Source organism: Rissa tridactyla, chromosome 3, assembly GCF_028500815.1.
Source record: "Rissa tridactyla isolate bRisTri1 chromosome 3, bRisTri1.patW.cur.20221130, whole genome shotgun sequence".
In the NCBI taxonomy this organism is placed as follows: domain Eukaryota; kingdom Metazoa; phylum Chordata; class Aves; order Charadriiformes; family Laridae; genus Rissa; species Rissa tridactyla.
The window spans coordinates 62,767,186-62,784,172 of record NC_071468.1 but is presented as its reverse complement, the minus strand read 5'-3'; the positions used below and the strand labels follow the sequence as shown (position 1 = coordinate 62,784,172).

General features: G+C 44.3%; 1 protein-coding gene across 7 annotated transcripts in view; it reads right to left on the bottom strand.

Moving 5' to 3' along the window:
* NHSL1 (NHS like 1) overlaps nucleotides 1–16,987 on the bottom strand; it is a 186,884-nt gene that overhangs the window by 94,715 nt on the left and 75,182 nt on the right. For 2 of the 7 annotated variants that reach the window (XM_054195851.1, XM_054195852.1), the window contains exon 1: nucleotides 15,098–16,056. The exons of 3 other annotated variants lie outside the window; for them this stretch is intronic. In XM_054195851.1, the coding sequence (XP_054051826.1) occupies nucleotides 15,098–15,302 (205 nt within the window). In that variant the 5' untranslated portion in view covers nucleotides 15,303–16,056. Of the gene's footprint in view, nucleotides 1–9,939; nucleotides 10,281–14,568; nucleotides 14,938–15,097; nucleotides 16,057–16,987 lie in introns of those variants that run through there. 2 more of the 7 variants (XM_054195856.1, XM_054195855.1) reach the window with 2 other exon arrangements.

Below are 16,987 nucleotides of genomic sequence, written 5' to 3'. Positions count from 1 at the left end.
AGAAAAGTTACTTCATTTTAGAGCCGGCTAAGAGCAGGCTGCTGTGGCAGAAAAACAGAGACATTACAGTAGAGTAACTCAAAATCCAGAAACAGCATTTTTCTATAGCTTAGCCTGCCTTTTCTCTTTTAAATCCTGCTAAAAAGGGTACCAACTGATGTCAATATTTCCTGATGCTCCAGGAAGCAAAGGCCCTTTCTCCTTAATTCCATTTTCTGGTGCTCCAGGCATGCACGCACTATTTCCTGCCCTAACTCTTCAGAGGGCTCCAGGAATAAACACTTCATGGAGGCAAAACAAACAAAAACATATTGTAGCTGGAGGAAGGTTACTTGGATACCAGGGGGATTTTAAGGTCCAATCTTGTTAAATCTACTCATTAATTACCTGGAAGGGGAAGTAAGCAGCGCATCAGTGACAGTCACCAGGGACTGAGAGCAGCTGCGAACACGTCACTGGGGACTGCAAAACGGCACGACAGATTCTAGGGGAATCACAAGTAGAAAAATACAAAAAAGAGACAAAACCAGACATCGATTCTGCATGCAGGCAGTGGGGAAAAAATGTCAATAAAACAAAGAAGAGGAAGCCAACTACGGAACAATAGCATTGTCTGAGAAATCAGACACAGCTTAGGGGTGTTAAATGTGGTATTAAAGTGCTGAAAAGTCAGAAATTGCTCTGTGCCATAACACCGGTGGCACATACTGCTCTGGGAGGGTTTGGGCCAGTGTCCCTTCCTCGGGGGGTACCCTGTGTCCTGTTCACTGTCTCCCTCTCCCACCCTCATCAGGAGGAACCCAGAGGAGCCTAAATGGGATCCCAACCTTCCTGATGCCCACTGGGAAGGAGGGAATGCACAAAAGGTGGTGGACCTCGCTGTCTAGGAAGGCAGGAGGTCCAAGTGATGCTCTTCTCTTGCCTGGGAATTTGCAGCAACCGGACAGGTGCCTGGACCCTCTCTGGCAGCTGTGACACTTGCAGGACCTCACATCTGGTCCAAACTCCAAGTCCCATTCAGAAACCGGTTCTCCAACTCCCTACACCTCATTTTGCTGCCGGTGACAGCAGGGAACCAGGTTTCCCCATTGTGCCGGGGTGAACGCTATAGAAATAACATGGAAATGTCTTCCAACAGTCAAATTATCATAGAATCATAGAATCTGTTAGGTTGGAAGGGACCTTTAAAGGTCATCTAGTCCAACCCCCCTGCAGTAAGCAGGGACATCTTCAACTAGATCAGGTTGCTCAGAGCCTCATCAAGCCTGGCCTTGAATGTCTCCAGGGATGGGGCCTCCACCACCTCTCTGGGCAACCTGTTCCAGTGTCTCACCACCCTCTTTGTAAAGAACTTCTTCCTGAAGTCTAATCTAAACCTACCCTGCTCTACTTTAAAGCCATTGCCCCTTGTCCTATCGCTACATGCCCTTGCAAACAGCCCTTCCCCAGCTTTCTTGTAGGCCCCCTTCAGGTACTGGAAGGCTGCTATAAGGTTTATTTATTTTACAAATTATGAAGTATACTGTTTGTGTAAAGCATGACATGTTGAGCTGCATACAAAGAGACAGATACAAGCGCGAGTCGCTGCCTCTAGGAACTCATCCCACCACATCTACCCCATGAAGGGAGAAGCAGAGGAGATAATGCCAACTTCCCAACTGCCACTGCCACATCTCACGGAGGCACTGCTCCTACTGACTGTATGCGAAATAGACTGGCTTCATAGAGGAGACCACAACGGACACGGAGAACTGCGCCTGTAAATCCATGCTTAATAAGGGCTGGTCATGGTCTTCTAAACAGAAGTGTTTTAACCACTTGAAGTCAGGAATTTTGACACACCAAGCCATGACTTTCATTCTCTCCCTTACTCTCAAGTCACTGAAATGTCTATCAGCTCTCTGAGAACAACCAGAAGAAATAATGTCAGTGTCATTTTTCCCTTGTTGAAAACAAAGTCACTAGTGCCATTTCTCTTAGCTTCCCTAACCTGAAAATGCAACAGGACGGAGGGAAATAAATTTAGGAAAAATATGTATATACTTGCACCATTTTTTGATACTAAAGATTATACCATTAAAATGAGCACGGAAGAAAATGCAGCTCAGACCTGCCCGACCCACAGAAAAAGGATGAGGGTTTAGGCTGTTTCTGTCTTGCTTCACATGTTGCTGCGCAGCAAAGCGCGTCCCAGTTTGACTGCCAGCTATCAGGGCTGTTGGGACGTCTAATTAAATCCTTTTTCCTTTTAGAACCAAAGCAATCTGCAGAAACGTACGTTTCTGATATCGTGGATGGGTGCCAACTATCGAAAGAGATTTTTTTTTTTTTTCCTAAAGCCTGAATCATTCTGACACATTTCCCTTTCAAACTGCGCATAAAACACACAAACCAAACAAAACAATAAAAAAACCCCACACCCTGGAGAACCTATCCAAAGAAAATAGCTGGAGTAAAAATAAAATTTTCAACTTGAAGGTTGTCATAGCCCTACGCCGTTTAGTCTGCAGCCGGCTCAAGCACTAAGGAAAGCCAGACCCAGAGCCTACCAGGCGCTGTGGTCCCACTGGTGATAAGAGGGGGGAGATAAAGAGAGGTCAGGTCAGCCCCAGCGTATCTTTAAAGGGGCAGCATCGACTAGGAAACCCAGCACGGGCTGAAAAGATATTAACCATTATTTTGATAAGTAAAACCAAATATTCTCTTAACTCCAAAGCGAGGGAAAATATTTTGCTATTATCTCTTGCAGTTGATAGCATGCATTATATTACTTGTTCCACTTGAGGACTGATTAGGGTGGAGTTTCCTCATACCATGAAGAAGGGAAGAAATATTTTTTAAATTATTAATGAAGATGAAATTCGTTTGGGGAAAGTCACAGCAAACATCATGAAACAAGTAACTTATTCAAATGATCAGGCTGGAAATACATCCTTTAAAGTAGAATCCACTGTGAATAATTAGCATAACCCTGTGATTAATTCAAATAACTCAAATCGATGAATATTCACCATAGCAGGAGGTAAAAGGACAAGTCCTGTCCTGCAAAAAGTAATGCAGGCAGGTGACTTGTGGTGAATGGACCTTCTCAAATTATCAGCGAAACAACTAGTATAGAGCTACTCATGCACTCCCAGATTCGCAGCAACAAGGCCTTGTCATACACCTTTCAAGGCTTGCATGAGAAACACAATTTTCCAAATATTCAAATATAGTAGGAAAATGAATTTTAAGCACTTTTAAGCAACAGGGATGAACAGAACCAATATTAGCATTTGGAAAAAAAAAACATTCACCTATTATTAAAAGTGATTTTTAAAACAACTTTCTTCCAATAAAAACTCTGAAACCATTAGAAATTGTTTTCCTAGAGAATTAAATCTAAAGCACTGACCTCTTACTTGAAGGAGAGACATAGTTCCACTTCAGTCATACGTAAAAGCCCAAGTAAAATCCTTTATTTATATGTCTGGTTGTTTTCATCGAAAGACGATTTGCAATGAATCAACTTTATTTCTATTCCTACCCTAGCTATAGCTATACTGGTGGAGTTTTCAATTAGATACTACACACAGCATTTGGGAAATTGTGTTATGGTTTCTGATTATTACAAACAAGAAATCCTTCTGTAATAAGCCCAGCAATGCAGGTGCAAAGTGCTTGGCATTAAAATTAATAAAATAAATGGGTTTAGGAATGAGCTGTCTTCTGCCTTAAGTGAGGAAGAAAACAAATGCAATGAAGTCATGAATTAGTTCACTTATCTTTTGTTTGCCCTACTCTTCAGACAAAGGGCACAGAAAGGGCAAAATCTTTTTAAGAGCTGCTGTAGGTCAAGAAAGGAATCTGTAACCAACTTCTCCAAATTCATTCAGGAATTTCTTTGCCCAGAAGTCGAACAAAGAGGGCAACCCTGGTTGTGCGTGGAGGACCCAAGTGTATAGAGGCTTACCACATGACAAGGAGAAAACTAACTATACCAAAACAGTGATTGAGGGTCCTACATTTAGAGGGAGGCTAGATTAGAAATTCTGATGAAAAAGCCTAGGAAAACAACAGGTAATCCAGTCATTTCAATCTGCTGCTAAAAGACCTGCTCCTAAACAAAAATGTCACTGTTTTGCAAGGGTTGTGTGCCAAATTATCTTTGATTAATGGATGCAACAGGGCTTTACAGATAATGTTTACTATTAAAACAAAACAAAAAAAACCCCTTGCAGACACTTCCATTTGCCCAGTCACCTGTGCACCGCTCCAGAAAATCACTGCAGGTGTAACCACAGGTTGACACGGGCTCGTTCCTTCAGGCTGGCGCCATCAGTATTTCACTAGTCCTGGTAACAACAAGCTGCTGAGGAATGCTCTGAGGCTGCCTTTGGGTAACCGGGAATACCAAAATCACAGGCAGCAGGAAGGACGCCTGAATTATCCCATTATCATCCTGGGTTTGGGCTAGAAGGCAAATCACACTTTAAAGGCTCAGAGGAATGAAGACAACTGCACCGTTACACACCGTCCCACACGGAGGAAAAGGAAAGAAGAGGTTGTTTCACGAAAGACGCACAATTATGGCACATGGTCACCCAATAAAGAGTAATGTTCTTTTATCGAAAAAATCCCCAAAGCTGATGCACACCAGACAAACGCAAGGAAATAAACATAAAAATCAGTTTCTCTTCTGATGGAAGGGATAGGACCGTGCAGGCACACCATCAGTACTACCTGGGAGCCGTCTTCATTCACATCGTCAACATGCTTATCTAACGGACCAGAAATAGTTCACTGAAATACTGAGCTAAGAACTTTAAGCAGTTCTCTTTTGATTTAAAGCTATGGGCCCAAAATACACCCAAGACCTCGAAAACAAATGACAAGAACTGTCATTTGGCCATTTGCTGCCTGTGGGTGGCAAACTGAACCAGCACTCGAGCGCCGAGCAGGGTGGCAGGGTGGTTTGCAGGGTATTACAGCTTGCTCTGTGCATTGCAATGGGAAATATTCCTGATTTCCCACCTGTTTCGGCTCTTTTCTTGCTACAAACCCCAGCCAGCCCCAAGGCGTTTTCTGCCACCAGCCCTGGGGTAGAAACGCTACCGCTTCTTCACTGAGGCTCCGGCATGTGCGTGTGTGAGTGTCAGCACAGAGCAGGGAGAACAAAATGAGTTATTTTTCATTTGACCTGATTAATTTAATAGGTTTGATGCCTTCCTCAGAGTCCCAGCTGAATCACAATCTGCTGGAGATTGCAGAGGAGCTGCAGCCCACTCCATGTTGGTCCAGCTCCACCGTCTCAGCACCCTGGTGGACGGAGTCGTGCTGCCGAGCGTGGGGGGTCTTCCCCCTTTGCAAAAGCAGGTCAAGTTGGCTACAAGTCAAACGTATCACTTCATACCTGATTCTGCCACTGCATGACACAATGACCTCATTTTCATTCCGAAATGAAAATGCCATATTTATCGTATATGGCATTACATGCGTTACTCAAGGTTAATAAAATTGAGTTAACAACTCCTAGCTGAATGTTTCTGTGTAAGTGTACAGTATGCTGTAATCAGTCACCCTGACTCACCAGGTCTTCTGCAGTCTTGACTACAAGGGAGAAAAACAGATACAAAAGACTCCACAGAAATTACAAGCAAGTACAAACAAATTTCAGTTTCTAAAAGGCAACAGCCTCCACTATTCATTAGTTTCTACACCTACTTCAAGCATTGAAATTAGGCACGAATGACAGAGCCGAAATTAAGAGCCTGTTTTTTTCCACAGGTCCCTCTTTAATTAATATAGTCACTAGTGCAGTGCCTACAAGAAGTGTGATTCAGAGTATTAAGCCAAGTACACAAACCGTGAGCATCCCCGCTGCATTAGGGAGCAAACACCTGCATGTGCAAAATAAAACAAAGCCACAAGGGAGTAAGAAAATTCACACACGCATGCAAGCGAGAGGAAAGCAGCAGGCAATGGAAGCGGGTCTGATGGGGACATGGTGTGGGCACCCAGGCACTTGGTGCCCAGTGGGCAGGCTCCATTCTCCGGGCAAAGCAGTGAGGAGATCGAGCCCTGCCTCCCTTCAGCAGCCATCCTGATCAAACCTGACTGGCCAACTGGCAAGCATGGCTTCCTGTACCACGGTTAATGACAATGGCCCACAGCTCCTGTGAGAAGTGGGAAAACGGATCATGTCTCTGCCTCCCCCCTCCCTTCCAATAAACATGCCCACAAACGCACGAGCACTTTTACTACGGACCTGTGTTACCTTGGAGAAACTGTGACTTCTATTTAACATCTACAGGGGAGGATAACTTCTGTTTAACAGCTCCGTGAGCTACTCTCAAGCAACAGGCAGCCCTCTCAATCCCTTTGCTTTGGTGTTTGATTTGACAACTTCTGAGCAACTTCACCGAAAGCCTTCTACGCGCTTCCCACATCTTTTGGTTTTGAGCCAATGGGCAAGGGATACACCAGTTGCAACGCGTTTAATTCACAGCTCGTAACTGCCTTCGCTACACTGCAAGTTCATCCAGACTCAATGTCCAGGGAATCCATCTGCTTCAGGGAAATAAAGTGCCAAACAGAAGCTGCCACACCGTATGTAAGGGAAGCTCTAGAAGGAGCGGAGGGTGAACATATTAATTACTTTTCCTTGGGATGGAAAACACACCATACTCTTATGTGGCCATCATACAAGGTCACATGCTGAAAATACACCTTGCGTAGATATCATAAGCACCTAAGCCTTATATTTTAACAGACCACTTCATCTCAGGCTTCGGAACAACAAGCTACACGTAAGGTTTTAGCAGAGTTTCCATTTAAATTCCCCAGAAAAAAAAGAAAAAGACAACAAAGGGGTTTCTACCTACAAGTGGGAAAGAGAGGCTAGTATATAAGTTAATAGGCAAATGTCAGCAAAAGAACAGGTGGATGGAAAACGCAGTTTAATTTCTTTGTTTTTATTGAGATTCTGCAGCTAAAAGACAAGAAGAAAACGTATTTCACAGTTTAAATTACAAACTGTCAAATCCACCCTTTTTAATTGTTCCAAAGATTGTAATAGAAGCTAAATACACTCTTGTAAAATTCATTAACTTTAGCCATTAAACCACATTCTTAACCTTTAACTCCACTTTCTTTTCATTTGTAATGGAGATTGGAGAAAAACAAGTAGCTGTAATATTTGCAATGTCCTGCCAGAATGGTGAGCTATGACCACGCCGGAGACAAAGGTCCCCTCAGTTTCAGGGGACAATTCAAGAAACAGTTGGCTAACAACTGCATGGAAACAGAAATTTTCACGTATTCTCTTACTTGATGAGCAGCGCATAGCAAAGCACATACAGAGGGGTTGTTTCAGCTCAAACAGTGCATACAATGTTTCCCTGGAAAGCATCCAGCCTGCTCTATAAAATACAGCTAGCTGAGAGTAAAATGTGAAGGTCAGGAGACATCGGCTTTGACCCTCTACTGGCAGGGAAACATTTGCCCCAAGTTTTCAGCCTAAGGATCAGCTGGACTTCGGAGGGAACAAGAAGTATCCTGGGAACAAGAAAAAGTTTACAAAGCGTATAAAAGTACATAGAAGTGTACGTGTCATGAAATATAACTTGAAACCATTCACGAAGGTCAAAACAATACACTCTGGGAAGGAAAAATCACAGCACCCTGTGCGTTTCTTCATTGCTGCAAAGAAGCAAGCGAAGGACGCGCTATTCTGTGAGGAGCGCTGCTCTAGCTACACTGCTAATCCAGACATCAAGTACAGCTAAATTGCAAGACAAATTGGGTTGCAATGTCCTTGTAACTTTGGAAACACGCCGTTAAATCAGGTGCTACTCGCTTTGTTTGCATTTCCCAAGACTGTGGTCTTTTACAGCGACCAGCCAAGAAAACCCCTGACTACAGCTACTCTGCAGGTGAAATTCAAGGTGTGTCACAGAAGGTAAAAACAGCCAGGGTCTCACTTCACAGCAGCACAGAGCTGCCCGGAAGAAACCGGCATCTGCCGCGGGAGCAGCAATCCGGGGTGCTTCACGGTTCTCAAATACCAGCAGTTAGAGCTTCCCCTTCACCTGACCAAAGCACGCTTCTCAGACAGCAGCTCTAACACGCAGATTCCCCGCCACAACACTGCACAAGCCTGTTCTTCCCTTCAACTCCTTCATCATAACAAAAAAATTCCACAGTCCCCTGAGAGATTAAGACCTTTCCAACACAGTAAACTTACATTACTAAGAGTTTACGGCTCTTGGAGCAGACAGCATATAGACAGTAAAACCAGCCACAACTGCTTGTAAAAAAAAAAAAACTACTACTCTACTCGGAAATGTCCTTTAGCACAGACTGCAAGTTCTCCAGCCACTGCTTCCCGGAGAGGAACAGGCACACTGGGATAGCAGCCGGGAAAGAGGGAAGGAATGCAGCAAATGTTTAAGGTCATAGCAAGTTATTTTTTCCTTCTTTCTATTTTCACCTGGAAGGTTTGGATCAGACGACAACGACCGTGTTTGTTTTTTTTTTAAATAAAAGTTATTTCTATTATAAAAATAGCTAAGTATTGAAATTTGGCAAGGATTTTATAGAATGAATAGCAATGATGGCTGGATCCATGTTTTTTTGATAAAGCAGAAGTAGAGATGTGGGTTTGAACAAATGATTCTGTGATACATATCAACATTTCTTACGTAAACTTAATTTGTTTCTGTAGCTTACGAATTTTTGCTTTGCAAGCCCACTTTCAGATTCCCATCTATGGCAATATTTACCAGAAGACATAGGAAATAAGGCAAAGCTTTGATTAAATTTGCATTTATGTACAAGCATTAAAAAGTCGCTACTTCAAGTTGTAGTTAGATGTGGGACTTTTGACTGACTCCAGCTGTTTTACCAGCATGAAAAGTTTCAATTGCCACTGTATGTCATGAAAGTTTTACAGAACCTTCTGCTGTGCCACAATACAAACATGCTAAGACAAATAGTATGTGCCTTAGTAATTTAAGTAGTACCTCTGCTCCTGGCTGAGAGCTGCTTCCATAAAAGCACAACATCTGACAGTTTCAACCACAAATATAAGATGCAAACTTGACCATATAGGTAAATTGTTACAAACGTGTATAACTATATCCAATTTTACCTTTGCATACAGAATCTGCAACATGTAAAAGGAAAAGGTATGGCAAGACAGAAAATCGGCCTTTGTATCAAATCTCTCATTACTTTTTCCACTTAAATATTTAGATTTGTGTAAAGTGCTCATATATACAAAATTGCGTGTCTATAAAACATTTGTTTCTTAAAAAGACGTCTCTCACAAAAAGGTACATAAAACATATAATATTTGTTTTGGAGTTATTTCAGTCTCTTACGCAAATGCTTTTTGAGGTTGAGCCCAAAGCTTCAAGAATCCTTTTCACAGACGCACACGCCCCAACACTACAATCCATCACATATTACTGCTTCTACAAACGCTAACAGCTCCCGTCGGGTTTATGGGCCCTTATCTATGGAGCAGCTGACATGACTTTTTCCCCCCTTGAACACAAGATCTTGTGCAAAAACATACAGAAAAAAGCCCCGTTAAATGATTTTACATTAGAATAGCAACAGCTAGTCTGGATTCCATAATCTTGCTTATGAGGACTTACTAGTTCTTGGTACTCTTACATCTCATTACTAAAAAAAAAAAAAATGTAATTATTGCTCTGTCCCTTGAAACCCCCTCATGAACTGCGTTCATAACTTAAAAAACAAAATTTAAAAACTTACTTGGACTTCAGAAGAAGACCGAACTGATGCTCTGACACTGCAATTAGATGACGTCAGAGTTGCAAATCCCTACACTGAGTTTCTACAGGAAGCACTGAAAATACAAACTCCTCGGTATGACAAAAACCAAAGATCTTGAGTCCTGACTCTGCCTCTGGAATGTGAAGAAAAACTCACCTGATAGGAAGAAACTTATGCGACGTATGTTTAAACGGAACACCGGTAGTACAGGCATAGCTAAAGAACATCATTTTTATTGACATAATGTGGCAGAGCCAATATTGCTACTGTGACTGAAGAAATTAATTGTTCGGTTGGTGGAAATTTAATCCCTTGGTAAGTGTGACGTTCTCAGACTGTGATATGCAGCGGGTGGTTAGAAGGTTAACTGACAGTTCTGGTAAGAGCTGTCATCAGGACATCAGGATTGCCTCCATCAGACACGCCACAAGGACACGAAAGGCTGAGCCCACAAGTAGCTACTTAAGAATTTAAAGGGCTTTGAGCATTGAAGTTTCACATTTAGACTGTTTTTGCAAGGAAAAAATTGGCATTCCACACACTTTTACATTAAGGAATGAGACTTGGCCAGCAGAAAGCCAGTGGCAGCCACCTTTTGAACTGTGTTCAGTCAGTCTTTAAAAGACTGCAGTTATCTGAGAAACAAGGTTTCTCTGACTAATGACTCCAAGTAAGTTTTCCAGGTAGTACAGCCTGCAGTAAAAAAGCAGCCAAGGCTTTTGACTTGCTCGTGATGCAGGAAGGTTGGAAAGCAACCAAGTGAAATAGAGGCAGCGTGTAAAAAAATTAGAGTGTTAGGCAGGGGCAGGAGCTGGGGGGAGAGGGAAAAACCTCTTTTCATGTATTGTCACTGCGGCCAGACATGACTCCTAATCGTGCTTCTCCAACACCTGGCCAGAAGATCACTGTTGGAAGGGAATAACAGGAGAAATAAGGTCACTAGCTCAGGCATATATAACCACTTTGGAGAAACATCATCCCTTGCACTGCATCCCTGCCGGCACGGCGGGGAGATGAGCCAGAGCAGCCGTGAAAGCAGCACTGCTCAGAGCTGCGGTCACAAGCTCCCCTTTTCCAACCCCCAGAACCAATGGGAAAGACGGAAAAAAAAAAAAAAAAAAGGAAAGAAAAAAAACCAAACCAAACCAAAACAGAAGTCAGCAAAACTTTGTAAGACGTTCTGACGCTGAAACGTGACTCATCTCCTTTTCTGCAAAGTCAAAGTAAATATGGTGAGATTTGTACCATAAAGTGACTTGTGTGTTATCTCTATTCAAAGTTGACTTGCTATGTCATAGCCATGGTAAACAGCAGAGGCCCACGTGAAAGACTGTTATACGTTTCCACGTCAGAAACCCTTTGCAATGCACACAAGCACCTTTGCTTCAGTTTCAAGAAATAACTCTGTCAGTGTTTTTTCAATAATATGTTGTTTAAAAGGAAAAAACGGCTCTGAGCTTCAGCCCGAAAACACCTGGGGGCAGGAGGAGCACGCCGCCCATTTTACATGCCTACCGCACAGGAACCCACTGAGACATGGAGAACAGCCCCCAAACCAGGACCTGCTGCATTTTCCAGGAACCATGAGCGAGCAAACCGGCCCTGCTTCTGGTGGGAATTTTAAGCTCAGCCGCTGCAAAAAATCAAGCTGTTCTCTGAGTTCCTGCTGAGCACACCAGAAGCAAGCCGTGCCATTAGAAGAGCAAAACAGATGAAAGCTAGAATGTCTACCAACAAAAAGCTTGGACAAAAATCAAAGTCTGACAGGTCCTACACCTGCCTCTTCAAAGAAGCTGCACGAGCAGCGGGCGTCATTGCGCAGATATCTTCTGTGAGGGAAAACAGGCTGTTACCCCTCGCGCACAGAAGTTACGGGGTGCTCACAAAGCTGCCCCACGAGCCCACAGGACCCTGCTCAGCAGAACACGCCTTGACCGAAGGAGGCGGCAGAGCAGCTACACGACACAGAAAGTCAGCATCCGCCACTCCAGTGGTTTTCATGAGATGGACGACTCCAGTCAGCAGCAAAGGTGCCTGGGTACCACTGCCCCGACACCCCAGGCGCAGCCGCATAAAGTACCGTCAGCTCCACGGACTCAGTCTCTAAGAGGCTGGATGAATTCAGATCGACTCCAGCCATGCTGGCCTGTCCTCTCCCCTTGGAGCAACCTCCGGGAACACCAGTAACAGAAAGGGATGAGGAGTGCCTATGCCAGAGGAAAAGGGCACTTGGAGCACGCGTAGGCAATTAAAAAAAAAAAAAAAAAAAGTCATTTCACCTCCACACACGCTCCACAATAAAGGAAACTTCTGCTATCCCAAAAAGTAAGAAATCTGAACTAAAAACTCAGATTAAAGAAGAGAAACATGGGAGTTACAGTGTGCTCTCATTTCAAAGGTCCTTCAGCTGACTGGGGACAAAGAGGGCTGAGCAAGAAAATGTTTCAAACAACAAACCTTTTATTTTACTATCAACTTTTACCATCTCTTTTCGAAACGGCTTTATCAGATGTGAAGTCTAGTTGGTGCTACCCGTTCCAAAACGCTCTGCGCTACTGTGGACCTTTCAGAAACTAAAGAGCGAAGCAGCAGCCCCCTCCTTTGGCTTCCACACAAACAGAGCTTCAGCTGCCCAGGACATGAGGGTGTGCCCCGGGGTTGGGAGTTAGCATTTACCTTTTTTGTGTTTTTCTTGCTCATTTTAAACTGACAAATCCAACCAATCTGGCTGCTGGCTACCGTTTGCGAGCTCCCGGTTGCAGCCAATGCAGATTAGCCACTTTGCTGGTGAAATACCAGGCAACACATGCTGCCTTGTGCCTGTCACCTAGCAGCCTCGTGGGAATGCAATATGAGACGGGAAGAGCAGTGAAGCGGCAAAAGAATAAGAGGTTTATAAAGACAGGAAGAGAAACAGCTCAGAAAGAAAAACAACAATTCCTTCATTTCCAACTTCTGTTAACACTCTTGCCCGTACATGTACAGTTAGGGGAGGATGGAGAGCCTGTGATTTGTCAGGCTTACCTTTTTACCAATTTACCTGAGGACGAACTGGGGGGGCAAAATTATTTTGCTGGATGAAATTGTAATAGTTTTTCAGCTAATTTAAAATAAAGAGTATGGTTTTTGACATAAAACTAGCCATCCTTCCAGCCTGTTGTGCATCCCATTTCTTTCTAGCCTGAATTAATTTTAAGCAACGTGGTTAACTCAAGCACCAAGGACAGTATTGTTTTAAGCCCTGAGTTTTACAAAGTCTGGCAAGGAGTAATGCAATGGTCCAATGGAGCAAGCTAATTCGAGAACATAAGTATTCATTTATCACACATGTTTTGCCTTTGAACACAAACTCAAGATGACGACTCAGCCAGGTACCGAATACTCAGACTGCTCCGACACCGGGCAAGCCTGACTTGCAGCCCTGGGTGAAACACTTGCAGCCACAACAAGTTTCTCCTGCCCCAGTCTATAACCCAAAACTCCCTTCAGCCCTGGCATCCCCTGCCAGTTTGTCAGCTCCCTCCAAGCAGAGGATTCCGGTCAGACAGAAGTGCACAGTTGGATTTACGATCCAGGCAGATTTTACAAGTCGAGCCAAATTGTACCCTGCAAAGGGGAAATAAGCCCTACATAATCTATAGCTCCCTCCACCTTCCTTTCAAAAATGATGTATTGTCATCTCCGCGATAGGCAGGCAGGGAGGCTTTCATAGCTTGCTGCCCAATTACGGGAGGAATTCTGCCCTCCCCCCTCCAGCCTGTACAATGGGCTCTTTATGTAAATCACTCAGAAAAATTAATACAACATTAATCCATCAGTAAAGCTTCCTTTCCCATCTCTGCCTTGTGGCGGGAGCGTGGGCTAAGGAAGGCATCACGAGAAATTTTATGGAAGCCGTGTGGCCACCAGCAGCGGGACTGCCTGGTTCTGATCCACAGCACCCAGGGTCCCACAGGCGTTAGAAGCGTACCTGACGTTGCTGCTCAACACCAACATGCCAACAATCAGAAGTAAAAATCAGCCACCGGTTGCAAATGCAAACTCCCTTTGCAGAAGTTTTTCAGCAGTGAAAGGGGTTAAAAAACAATCTTCAAAGCACAGATTAAAATCGTCTCCCAGCGTGCTGGGAGCCACGCACAAGCGTATACATCCTGTGTTAGTGTTCCTGCATCCAAATCATTTACTAAAGCCACAATTTATTCTGACTCAGAACTGAAATTCTGGTCAAAATCGCTATTAACTGCTCCCAGAAATGAAAAGAAGTAAAAATCGTTTTGAAGTTCAAATGTCCTTGAAGAGCCTGCCTGCCCTTCCAAAAGTGACCGTACAGCAGAACTGAGTCTACCTTACACTTTCTATTAACAAACTAGTGCTCTAGCAGCACTAAAGAAATTACAATCAAATCACTTCATCAAGTATTTTTAACCAAATACACTACTGCCTACCAGCCAGTAAACACACTGGTAATGGTAGCTCGCCATGTCAGAGAAACAAAGTTCTGAAATTTATTTTGATTTATGGTAAATATGAGGTATGCTTCAATAAGTACCTGACAAGCTCCACTCAAAAAAAAAACCAAAATACACAAAAAACAGAAGTACTTTTTAAAAGTTTCATATAAAATATACTTCAGGTTTGCGCATTTCAAGGGTTTCTTCAGAGCTGCCTATCTTGCATCCTAGATCTCCCTCCTCCTGTCTGTGGAGCATCACCATCCCTTCATCTCTTTTATTTTACATTTGGGACCTCTTCCCAATCTGCCCTCATAAAATAAAATACACTTACAATTTTCCAGCAGGACCATGAGGCAATTATCCAAAAAACATCCAGTCTGTCAGAAGTGGAGTCTTAAATGGCTTTTGGTACCACAGAGAGAGGAGAGATTCCTGCAGCACCTGCCCAAAGGATCTGCCAGGGGTGACTATTGCCTACAAGAAGCACAATCACGACTTAACCTACACACCACACAGCCAGGACCTTTATGTTGCCCAGATGGGAAATTAAAGGTTTTACTAGAAGCTTTCACAGTTTTAACCTAAAAAAAACCCCAAAAACCAAACCAAACAAACAAAACAAAACAAAACCAACAAAAAAAAAACCCAAACAAAAAAAACCCACCAATGCCAAAACTCGGCAGGGTAATGCTGCACCTAAGCTTTTGTGCTGCCCTCTTCCTCCTCCTCTTCCTACCCCACCTGCGGCTCCCATACGACTCCGGCCTCCCAGTGGGACCCGAGCCACTGGACAACAACCTCACGGACCAGGGTCTGACACGGCAGCAGCAATCACAAGGGTTAAAGAGAAAGCGAGTCACCTTTTCTCTGCTGGCTCCTGTAGGTCCAGTTCTCGTCATCCTCGTCTACCTGCTGCAGGCACATGGAGGAGAGCTCACCATCGCTGCGAAACAATCTCTTTGTCTGCCTTGACAAGGAGGAGAAATTTATCCAGCTTACAGCACGCGAGAGGGAGCCTGGGTTTTGTTTGAGTTTGAAAGACCTCGAAACACACTCCTTTTTCATTTTCTTTTAAGCCAGCTACTGGCCTCGGTTCCAAAGAAACCTTTCTGAAATTGTTCCCGTCCCCTTTCTCAGTGTTTTTTGCGGAAGGCTAAACAATTTCAATGCGACTTCCGTCCAGGTTTCTTCTCGCTGCATTTAAGCCAGCACACCAGTATGGAGGTGGGTCACCGTGCCAGCGCGGCTCCCCTGAAGCTGTTTTGATACAGCGCTTAGGGAGCTGCCAAAGAAAACAAAGGGGAGAAAGGCAGCAGAAAGTGGCACCTTGCAGCAGCTCAGAGGAGCATGGAACGGCTGAGCAGAATATAGCACTAAGGCACGTGTTTTCCCCATTCTCCACTCAACAGCAAAAACTGTAGCTCCACTCTTCTCCCTGGCATCGCTCCCCGAGAGCGTGGCACGCCATTCAGTCCTCTCTTCTGGCTCATCAGAAACACCCCGGGACGAGGGAAGAGCAGGCAGAGATCATGCCCCAGCATGGCACAGCTCAGGAGGGACAACGGACTGACCACACTTCTGCCTGCTCCTCATCCTGGCTGCCCTGCTCTCCCTTCGTGAAAAGCCCGGTTGAAGGAGCTCCAGGACGGCTCTCCTAACAATAAAACAGGCTGCGTGGCTATCGCTTAGGATTAGAGTGAAATACGATAGGCTCGCTCGCCTAAAAGCACGACCGCAGAAGCAAAACTCCTCCTTTCCTCAGCCAGCTCGGTGGCAGCGCAAACTTCTGAACCCTGCGTGCAGAAATAGAAAAGCACTTGTGCACCTCTGCGGACTCGGGGAGAAGACAAATAAAATTCTGGAGCTTGTCAACGCCACGAGCGTCCCGAGCAGCGTGCTGAAAACATTAGTGCCCCTGTAACTTGGTGGTACATTTAAAAAGCAATTAAATACAAGTGCATAGACACAAACAAAATCTGCACGTCAGCAGAGATTTTTAGTGGCCAGACTCCCACTGGGGTGACTGCAGCTCACAAAACAGGTTTCACTCCCAGCTGTGCGATGTTCTGCCGCCTTCTCTTTAGACTAGCAGCTGGAAAAAGCACACCATGGTGTGAAGGTTTTAAAAAGTTGGGCGCTACCGAAAGCTGCTGCAATGCCAAGTGTTTGCCCTGCATGCCAGCACCAGTGCTGCTTCCAGGAGGGAGTGACCCTGGAAGGGGGAGAGGCAGAGGCAGCATTTTAAAGTAGACAGAAGTTGGCAATAATACCAAGGTTTTGCCCAATACTCGTGGTTTTTGACCCGGGATTTGGGATTTGTCACTGAGATGCAAGTTGACAAAAAACACACAAGTTTGTATCTTGCAGCAAAACGAGAGACCTGAATGTACAAGATACCCAATAAAATCAGCTCAGTGAATTCTCAAGGAGATGCTGGTAGCAAGGAGCCCTGGGGGGAAAAAAAAAACCAAACAAACAAAACCAAAAACCAAAGAAGTGTCACCTATCTGAAGAATAAGCATTAATGCCTTAACAACCTAATGGCTGCAGATGATGTTAGCAAAAGGACAAGCAGCTTAAGAAAACAAGGGCACAGTGTTTCGGCTCTCGAGCCATCAGTCAGGTTTACACTATTGCGGAACACGCCCCAACCCCCTGGCAGATGCTCTCGCAGGCCTCTGGATTCTGCTGCACAGCCTCTTCAAAACCATTAAAAACAAAGGCTCCGGCTTTTTCTGAAACTTATGGTT